This window comes from Acanthochromis polyacanthus, chromosome 14 (assembly GCF_021347895.1).
Source record: "Acanthochromis polyacanthus isolate Apoly-LR-REF ecotype Palm Island chromosome 14, KAUST_Apoly_ChrSc, whole genome shotgun sequence".
Lineage (NCBI taxonomy): Eukaryota > Metazoa > Chordata > Actinopteri > Pomacentridae > Acanthochromis > Acanthochromis polyacanthus.
The window spans coordinates 6,581,045-6,591,946 of NC_067126.1; the positions used below are offsets into that span (position 1 = coordinate 6,581,045).

Consider the following 10,902-nt stretch of genomic DNA (forward strand, 5'->3'; position numbering starts at 1 on the left):
GCTGGAAATGTTCCTCTGTACCCCTATGGAGATATTCCATTAAAAACCAGCCGTTTCCGGCTAGAATAGTCATTTACCACATTAACAATGTCTAGACTGGATTCATCATTCATTTAATGCTATCTTCATTGAAATCAACTGCTTTTCTTGACCCCAAACGTTTGAACAGTAGTGTAAATATTATCACATTACATGAGACATTTTGCACACAGAGAAAAAGTGTCAAAACAACACAACCCTCAAAGTTTCTACACTTTTGTCTCTTCCAATTTTGTGACAAAATTAGTCAAATTTATCTCAGTTGCTTTGATATGGGAGGAACAAGAAAAAGAATATGCAACATCACAATGGAACAGGTGTGACTATTCATTCAAGATTTTAAATAACGACGTGCATAATGACACTAATGTGGAGGTCTTTTTATATGATGGTTAACATAAGAGGAATTACTTAAGTAAATGAAATGCAGCACATTTATCAATAATTGCAAATAACACATCTCTTCGTTATCAACAGTACAAATAATTACAGATAAATTAGCTCACTTTGACTTGACAGAACAGCAATGTGAGATGTTTGGAAATTTCCTTCATTTTCAGTCCGTATATGATCGGATTGAGGAGAGGATTATAAATCACTATCTGCAGCGTCATTACAAAACGAGCGGTTTGTGAAAAGTCGGACTCCATTCTCACTATAATCAGGTCATAAATGAGCAAACAGCTGTAGTTGATTAAAACAAGCAGGTGAGGTAAACACGTCTGTGCAGCTTTTTTCTTGACTTCCCCACAACTCCAATAAACTACTACGAGTATCTTTGCGTATGTGAAAAGTATTAAAAGCATAGGAAGAAGTGTAACATTGAACATGACAGCTGCACCGTACATGAGTAACGCTCTTGAATTTGCACAGGGAAGACTTTGAACTGTGTTGTTACAGAAAATGCCTTTCAGAGTGAAGCTACAGAGTTTGAGATTTGCATTTCTCACAACTGGCACAGCGATGTGGCAAGCAGGAACCAGCCAGGCCAAAACCAGGAGCGTATTAACGGTCCTTCTTCCCATGATAGTTGGATACTGCAGAGGTTTACATATAGACACGTATCTGTCAAAGGCCATGGCTGACAACAGTAAGAACTCAGTGCAGGCTGAAACATAAAAGAAAAACACCTGAAAGAGACAAGCTCGGTACGAGATTGTCTGTTTTTCAGACAGAAAGTCCATCAAAAGTTTGGGGTAAATCACGGTGCTGAAAAAAACAGAGTTCAGCAACAGAGCAGCGATGAATACGTACATTGGCTTGTGGAGACTTCTGTGAATCACAATAAGACACACGATAGTGGAATTGCTGCAGATGATGAGAATATACATTGTAAACATGATGGTAAAGTAAAGATACCTGTATTTGTCTATTTCCACATGACCACCGAAAGTTAAACATGTTGCATTAGGTTCAGTGTTCATGCAGACTGTCAAATATTAAAGACAGCTAACATAAATAAACAGAGAAAAGGTATGCTACTCAACTGTCTCGTTGGTTTACAGATGTCTAACTTTGAACTGCCCTCTGTGTGTTGATCTCAGAGAATGAACTGTGTGAGTCAGTACAGATATCTATAAGAACTTCATCTCCCTCCAGGAGCTGCTCCATGGTAAAAAACAAACAAACAAAAAGAACGTCACCTCCAGCTCTAGAGACCTGAACTCACAGGTATTGGACCTTGTTTACATGGGTGCACATTGTTTTATGATGATATTTTGCAAAACAAACATTTCCCACAATGTTTGGGTCTCATATCTGCATGTCAGCACCACTGTGGCTCATGAAGACAAAGGTATTTTAAAAACACCTTCTAAAGTGAAGATCTTATTAAAAGCTCTAGCTTCCGCAGACATGTAAAATGGACAGTTTAATGCGACACCTCAGTTCCTGCATGTCTGTTGCTGCTGTGTGCAATAAGCATGTGCTTGAAACAACAACAACAACAATGAAGAATACACTCACTGGTCACTTTATTAGGTACACCTTGATAGTACCATGTGGGACTGCCTTTGCCTTCAGAACTGCCTTAATTCTTCTGGGCAGCGATTTGACAAGGAAACATTTCTCAGAGAGTCACCACATCCCAAAGATGCTCTGATAGATTGAGATCTGGTGACTGTGGAGGCCACTGGAGTACAGTGAACTCGTTCTCATGTTCAAGATGGTGGTGGCAGCATCGTGACGTGAAGCATGGTGGTGGCAGCATAACAATGTGGAGATACTTTTCAGTTGGTGTTTTTGTTAAATTAAATAGTTTTTGTGCCTAAACCGAACCAGAAACTGAGAGAAAATCCCAAGTAAACAAGAGGAAACTTATTTCTTATTTCTGTCGTCATCGATCCATTTTATTCAGAAAAATTGGCACATGATGCTTCAAATGCCACTGCCCCTCCGGGGGCGGAACAGAAGCCGGGGACTGGAGCCCCTCCGGGGGCGGAACAGGAGGCGGTGCGTCGACCACCGCGGGAACAGGAGGCGGTGCGTCGACCACCGCGGGAACAGGAGGCGGTGCGTCGACCACCGCGGGAACTGGAGGCGAGTGGCTGCCATGGGGAAGTGTGACGGAGCTGTCCAGGAAGTCCAGTATCTCCTTGGGTAGGCGGCAGGTTAGCTCGGGCCTCTGGGCTGCTAACCTGCGCGCCAAGACTTCCGTGCTCTCCTTGCCAGTCTCCTTCCACTCCCACCAGAGGTCGTTGACAGCATAAAAGAAAACGCTGTTCTCCTTACAGGAAAAAAAGAACACGTAGGATGAACCTGAAGTCTGGGTCTGGGGTTCAGCGGGCTGGGTCGAGGTCTTGCGAGGCATGGTGACTGAAAACTAAACAGGGTGGCTCCAACAAACTCAACAGTGGGGTGTACTGGGCTAGACCGGATTTAACAAAAAGAAGAGTTACTCACAGGACTGACGGTGACCAGACGAGGAGCAGAGCAAAGGGATTCCAATTACGGGGATGGCGAGGGCTGTGGAGGGGAGAGGATTGGTCCAACCCCGGTAGTGGGCTCTCTGGGTCCGTTTGTTGGCCAGAGGATTCTGTCACGGACTGAGCTGGTGGACCTGAGCAGAAAACCACACTACCAGGGCTGGCTGAATGCAAGTGGTTTATTGTTTGGGGTGAAAATGGTGGCTAGGTGGGGGAAAACCAGGGTGTAGGAGCGGGGAGTTCCGGGCAGGAGTGGGGGTCCAGGCGGGAGTGGGGGTCCAGGCAGGAGTGGGGGATCCAGGCAGGAGTGGGGGATCCAGGCAGGAGTGGGGGATCCAGGCAGGAGTGGGGGTTCCAGGCAGGAGTGGGGGTTCCAGGCAGGAGTGGGGGTTCCAGGCAGGAGTGGGGGTTCCAGGCAGGAGTGGGGGTTCCCGGGCAGGAGTGGGGGTCCAGGCAGGAGTGGGGGTTCCAGGCAGGAGTGGGGGTTCCCGGGCAGCTGAATGCGTGGTTCTTGTTCAATCCTCTGGCAGGGAGTGGAAGGCTGAGCCGGTACTTATTGTGGAGGTGAGTCGTTAGCAAGATGATTGTCAGCTGCCCGGGAGACGTGGAGATAGTTGATTGCCTGAGTGGAGTCAGCTGGAGAAGCTAGACTCCACTCAGGCACCGAGCTGTAGGGGAAAGACAGGACAGAGGAGCAGATGGAAGATAGGCAGGCCAGGCAGGGCAGAGGAACAGATGAGACAGGCAGGGCAGAGGAGTGGATGAGAGACAGGCAGGGCAGAGAAAACAGGAGAGGGGGAGAGAAGCAGATGGGAAAAGGGGTATTTGGGGATGTCAGGTGGGAAGGACGGGGGTGAGGAGGGAGCCCTGACAGTACGACGTTGTTGCAGCTCGATTGGGATCAGATTTTCCAAAATCTGTGCATTTGGTCATGACTTTACAGGTCATTTTGTATCATCCTCTTTTCGATCCAATTATTTATGGAGTGAAAATGAAAGAAATCTCTAAACACTTGAGAAAGCTGTTTTGTCCGGGCAAAGTGTCACGCTGAGCTAGTTTGCAATAAATCTGAAATATGTTGATGCAAATCCTCAGATGTCTTTTCCTTTTGTTGAACATTACAGAGTGGAATTCATCAATGTGTATGTGTGTCAAACTAAGGTTTTTCTCCATGTTTTTATCGTCCACTGTCGCACATCATTACTTTTAGACTCTGTACTCGTAAGGTTCAGAAAATATCACAAGTCAACTTCTGCATTATCAATTTTTAAGATGGGACTTTTAAATTTGTTTTTAGATTTTAACTCGCCTATAAATAGCATAATGTGTTTGTGTTGTGTTTCTATTATGGCAACTATCAATACTTCAGGAATAATTTCCAAATACTGGCTTTGTTATATCCTGATGTGTTACAGATGATAAACTTCTTGCTGGTTGTTATTATTTTTCCTGATCCTCAACTGTTCCTGAACTCTGTAAAAACCAGGAAGCTCATAATTACAAATCTGTGGTCCATAATATGTGTTTGAATCGATATTTTCAACCTCTTTACGATGTAGAAGTCATATTTCCCCATGGTAAAACAGGCTCTGGGGCTGCACAGTGGATGGTGGTTCGCACTGTTGCCTTGCAGCTAGAAGATTCCCGATTTGCGTCCCGGCCTGGACCTGGGATCTTTCTGCGTGGAGTTGGCATGTTCTCCTTGTGCATGTGTGAGTTTTCTTTGGGTTCTCTGGCTTCCCCCCACTGTCCAAAAACATGCTGAGGTTAACTGGTGATTCTGTGTTGTCTGTAGGTGTGAATATGAGTGTGCTTGGTTGTTTCTCTGTCTAGCCTTGTGACAGATTGGCAGCCTGTCCAGGTGTCCCCTGCCTTCACCATCAGATGGCTGGGAGAGACGCCAGCGCCCCGCCAGCCTAATGAGGGTTATGCAGTGTGTTGATAATGGATGGAAAATAGATTCTTTATATCTGGTGTCACAACAACATTGTGGTTTCTGAGACTGTTAAAAAACTCAGTCAGAAAAACACTTGAGTGCTATTGTAAGGAATGTGCGTGTCTATACATACAGACACACACACACACACACACACACCTATATATTTATCTGTGTGTGTGTGTGTGTGTGTGTGTGTGTGTGTCTTTGTGTTTGTGTGTATCAGATCTAGATCACAACAACAAGTGGATCAAAAATCTGAATAAAAAATGATTGCTTCATCTTTGTCGGGAAAAACCTTATTCATTGATTCGAGCATTAATTATGTACACTGTTCATGGCGCATATTTGCCGAAGCCGAAGATGTCTATAGCAACTTCAAAATCCTGTGGGGATAAAACAAGCTTAAACTCATGTTGCACGGCATTGCACTGTTCACTCTGAATGCTGGAGCGGCTCGTCGTCCTGAACAGAAGAAAACAAAGTTACGTCACTAGAAGGGTGGAACTAACAACAGAATTCTGCCCTGTGTTTACTGACATATGTTAAGCTATGGTCTGGCGAGGAGTGATGATCCAAGCCCAGTCTTATGGAGGAGGAGGATGGTAATCAGGTGGAGAGGCTCCCCATCACAGATGTATCAAGTCAGGTGACTGGGTAATTACAGACCAGCTGAAGGGAATAGGGAAGGAGGGAGGAGGAGAGATTGCTACTAAGCAGAGGAGGCAGGGACCGTGACAGATCCAGCTTCATTCCTCTGGACTGTGTCCCGCCCAGTAAACCGGACATGGGAGACCCCGCCCACGGCGACGTACGTCCATGAGCCACCATACAGTGTAAGCAGGCACATCATCCAGCATCCTGGGTGGCAGAGGGGGAGGAACGGGGGGGGCAGAACACTCTCACGGTCCGGCTTGATCTGGGAAATGTAATGTAGGGTAGATTTTCATGATGGAGGGCAATTTTAGACACACAGCACTGGGGTAAATAATGTAGTCTACCTCAAAGGGACCCACAAAGCGTGGAGCTAGCTTCCTGGATTCCAGAGTAAGATCCTTTGCCCCAAGCCAAACTCTTTGTCCTGGAGAATACATAGGGGCAGGAGCACGATGGTGGTAAACTTGCGTCTGCATCTTACGGGAAGCACGGATTAGGGAAATCCGGGCACATCGTTGTGTTCTCTCACATCTCCGGATGAATGTCTGCACAGAAGGGATGGCCAGTTCTTATTCCTGTGATGGGAACAGGGGCAGCTGGTTCCCCAGACAACATTGGAGCGGCGAGAGACCAGAGGACGAGTGGATCAGCGAATTATGGGCATAGTCCACCCAAGGCAATTGAGAGCTCTAGGCCGAAGGATTGTCAGAGATCAGGGCAGGAATGTGTTACGATGTGGTGGGAATGGCGAACTCAAAGTGAGAAGCACACAGGGCAGATGGCAGGCAGGCCGAAATTAACCTTTTAGTCCCTGAGCCCTGTTTTTGAGGCACCTCCTTAGTACCTACAGCCCCCGCCGGCGGGGGCTGTCGGGACTAAGGGGTTAAACAGGTTTTATTCACAAAATTATGACAAAAAAACTGTAATGGGGGGAATGCAGGCTCCCAAGGGGCAGCAGTTGAGGGGGGCATGCACTGGCACTCGCAGCAATCTGTGGAGCGCGGCAGCAGCAGCAGCCAGAGACGAAGTTGGGACCTCTTCGTGAAGCGGGCCAGTCGACTGGGGCAGTCCAGGGGGGCATCCTCACTCTGGAGGGCGCAAGGGTCCACGTCCTCACTCAGGAGGATGGCTGGGGGCAAAGCAGGCTGCTCCTGTGGCTCCGTGTCACACTGTCATCTAAAAGCGACAAAGACAGTATGATCCAATGCTGTCTTCAGTGCAGTGCTGGTTTTTAAAGTGATCATGACGAGATGAGCTGCAGCAGCAACTAATCTCATTCATGCTGATCATCTGCAGCGGCTGTGACAGTAACCCTCCTCAGCAAATGCCTCCTGGAGCACCCAGGGCCCCATCAGGGTGCAGAGGGGGGTGGAGGGTGAGGGGTCAAAAAACAAAACTACACACGCCACATCAGTCCAAAAATCAAATTTCCACAAACACACTGGCAGGCAGGCTAGGTTCTTCCAGGGTCTTGCCAGTGGAACAGGTGAACTGTTCCGGCGGTTGGGCTGGAGGCTGGCAGAAGAGGTGGGACCGCTCTGGGACAGGCGAGGCGGACCTCACCCTCTCTAGGATGGCTGAGGACTTGGTGACAAGCTCCTCCTCGATGAGTGAGGCAGTGTTGGTGGCGTCGTCGACCCCATTGGGAATGGCAAACCCTAAGTCAGAAGCATACAGGGCAGGTAGGTCAAAATTAAACAGGTTTTATTTTCAAAATTAATATAAAACAACTAGAATGCAAACACTGGCCAGAAACTCACAACCAGAGAGGTAGTGGCAAGAAATGCTGTGACTGTTTTCCTGGTTTTGTGTTGGATTGTACCTGCCTCTCACATGGCAGTCCAAACCATTCTGAGCACTAAAGCAAAACTGTGTGACTTGAGTTTAAATTCAGTATTTTGTAACAATGCAATGTACAGATTTCAATGTGTTGATTCAAGAATAATTAATATTTTTGGTGTGGTTGGTTTACTGGATCACGTTATACTCCCTCTGCTCTTCATAGCCTTTACATATGCAAGAATACTTGTAATATCCTATCGAAGCTGTAAAGAAGTCAGAAAAAAAGCTGCTGAGACCTGTTTGCCTCACCTGCTGGTATTAATCAGCTTCTCCTTTTTGATTGTATACGATGTGAGCATAGCTCGAGTGGACACTGATGTTCCAAAAACTGCACGTTTTTTGAAGGTCTCTGTCCAATTGAGAGATGGCCTGGCAGCCATCTCTCAATTGTCCTTTGACCTTCAAAAAATTCCTGGATCCAGACGGTGATTCAGATCACCTCCAAAATCTAATCGATTCTTATTTGTGCTCTTAATCAAGAGCACAAATAAGGTGGCAATCCGGTGAAAATCCGTCCATGACTTTTTGAGTTATGCTGTTAACAGACAAACAGACACACACACACACACACACACACACACACACACACACACACACACACACACACACACACATGTTTGTTTTTCTATACCGGTGGGGACTTACCATTGACTCCCATTCATATCTAACTCCTAACCCATACCCTAACCCTAACCTTAACCATCACCAAATCAATGCCTAACCCTAAACAAACGTTTTTGCACTTCTACATTTTTTATTAACAACAATATGGCCCCACCCGTGGGGACCTCATTTTAGGTCCCCACCGTAAGACAAGTCCCCACCTTTATAGCAAATAGTCAGGTCAAAGTCCCCACCTGTATAGCAGAAACAAGTACACACACAGACAGACACACAGACACACAGACACACACACACACACACACACACACACACACACACACACACACACACACACACACACACACAGAGACAGACAAACTCCGGTGATTACATAACCTCCTGGCGGAGGTAAATATTAACCCTGTGCCTTTCTGCATTGGTATAAACAGCTGTGCCTGCATTAATAAAGTGTATATTGATCACAGGATAAACATTTCAAAGTGTATTTTTTTAAATTTACAATTCCATGATACAGTAAAACAATTATAATGCACACACTAATGTTTCAGGTCTTCAGAAAACTGAAGATGAACATGTTATTGTACATAACAGAATCTGTTTACCTTACACCAAGCGCTTTACTGTCTACTCCTGCACATGATAATTTCAGACAAGATTCCTGATTTTTATAACAAGCTGTGACTTTTAAACCCAAAAGCTGGAAGAATTTGTCAGATTTTGTGTATAAAGCACAGTTCAAAAGAAAAGCTTATCTAGACTAACTAGAGTTTTGGTTTCCTCCAGGTGGATAGTTATAAAGACTCCCCATTGCTACTTCAAATGTCAAATAAGTCTTTAAATCCAAAAGTTATGTCACAGAAGGACACAAGAGGAGAATGTTAGTATTCAGGAAGGAAAACTCCTGTAGTCGTTCAGTGTTTGTGCACTTTGTCAATTTGTCTGTCTGTGTGATAGACATTTGTGCTGGATACTAAGAGGACAAAAGCTGCTACTGCTGCAGTTTGTCTTCTTAATTAAAACAACATAAATTCTCTTTTTTGGGAGCACTCTAAACACACAACGTAGGACACATGATGGGATTTGAATGTAACTTTATGTTTTGCAGTCATTTTATGATGTTTTGGCTGCATGGCAATGGTATAGTATCCAGTAAGGATGAGCACACCTCTGTCTAACATCAGCGAAATGTCAAAATATTTACAATTGTATCACCATCCAATGACTATATTACTCCTGAACTGAGCGGTGGCAGCATCAAGATGTGAAGCACGATGGAGGTAGCATCATTATGTAAAGCATGGCGATGGCATTATCATGAAAGACTCATGGCAGTGGAAGCATCATGATGTTAAGCATGGTGGTGGCAGCATCATTACAAAGTCAAGTCAATACTATTCAATCACAGTACTTGAGCAACTGCACAGGTATTCACCCCCAGCAAGGTAGTATTAGTTTGGCTGCAATTACACAATTATACAATTTCACTATTCACGTTTGTATCACTTTCCAGTAACTGCATAATTTCTAAGCTGAGTGGTGGCAGCATCATGACAAGAAGCATGGTGGTGGCAGCATAGTGATGTGAAGCATGGTGGTGACAGCATAACGACATAAAATATGGTGGTTAACAGCAGATCAGATTAGAGCCCAGATAAATGCCACACACAGTTCTGGTAGCAGACACATCTCTGCATCAACTGTTCAGAGGAGACTGAACCAATCAGGTCTTTATGGTCAGGGAGCTGCTAAGAAACCACTACTAAGGAAAAGCAAAAAGCAGAAGAGATTAGTTTGGGCCCAGAAACACCAGGAATGGAAGTTAGACCAGTTGAGGTCCGTGCTTTGGTCTGGTGAGTCCAAATTTGACATCTATGGTTCCACCCACCTTGTCTTTGTGTGATGCAAAAATGTTAATGGATGGTCTCTACATGCATGGTTCCACCGTGAAGCATGGAGGAGGAGGTGTGATGGTGTGGGGGTGCTTTGTTGAAGACACTGTTGGGGATTTATTTCAAATTGAACCATCATGCCGACCACAGCATTCCTGCAGCGACATGCCATCCCATCTGGTTCATGTTTAGTTGAACCATCATTTATTTTTCAACTGGACAATGACCCCAAACACACCTCCAGACTGTGGAAGGACTATCTGACCAAGAAGGAGAGTGATGGAGTGCTGCTTAGGTTAGATGACCTGGTCTTCAGAGTCATTTTACCTAAACCCAGTCCAGATGGCTTGGGATGAAATGGACCACAGAGTGAACAAAAAAGGACCAACAAGAGCTCAGCATCTCTGGGAATTCCTTGAAGACTGTTGGAGAACCATTTCAGGTGACGATCTCATGAAGTTCATGGAGAGAAAACCAAGAGTGTTCAAGGCAATAATCAAAGAAAAGAAGCATCGAAAATATAAAACATGTTTTAACTTATTTCACACTTTTTTGTTTGCTATATAATTCCATATGTGTTCATTCTGAGTTTTGATGCTTTCAATGAGAATCTACAATGTCAATATTCATGAAAATGAATATTTATCTACTTCTAGCCATGGTTGTTCTGTTTCCATAGAGGTGCAGGACTTTGTTTTACAGTAAAAAATGAGTCCACAATGAGTAGAAGTATGACAGGAGCAAAAAAATAAATGAAAAAAAAAAAACATTGTCAGGTAAATGATGGTGTTGCGTCAGGCCTCCAGAGCAGAGATCCTCAGTGGACGAAGAAGCAACCTGATAAAAAACCTCCCTCACACTCGTTTCTAGAAGAAGTGTACCAGTCACTTTCCAAGTTCAGGTATGTGCACTTCAACATAACAGGTAGTAACTGTTCTCTATCATTCATGTACACTCTGTCTGTTTCAGGATTTAGATTTTAACGGCATTA

At 44.9% G+C, this 10,902-nt stretch overlaps 1 protein-coding gene across 1 annotated transcript; it reads right to left on the reverse strand.

The window, feature by feature from the left end:
- Positions 1 to 536: 536 nt before the first annotated feature.
- Positions 537 to 1,466, reverse strand: LOC110967245 (olfactory receptor 6N2-like). The gene has a single exon (XM_022216791.2). It carries the CDS (start codon positions 1,461 to 1,463, stop codon positions 537 to 539), a length of 927 nt encoding a protein of 308 aa, XP_022072483.2. The 5' UTR covers positions 1,464 to 1,466.
- Positions 1,467 to 10,902: the final 9,436 nt, after the last annotated feature.

Coding starts and splice junctions, on each gene's coding strand:
- LOC110967245 (XM_022216791.2), bottom strand. CDS start 1,463: ATGAACACTGAACCTAATGCAACATGTTTAACTTTCGGTGGTCATGTG.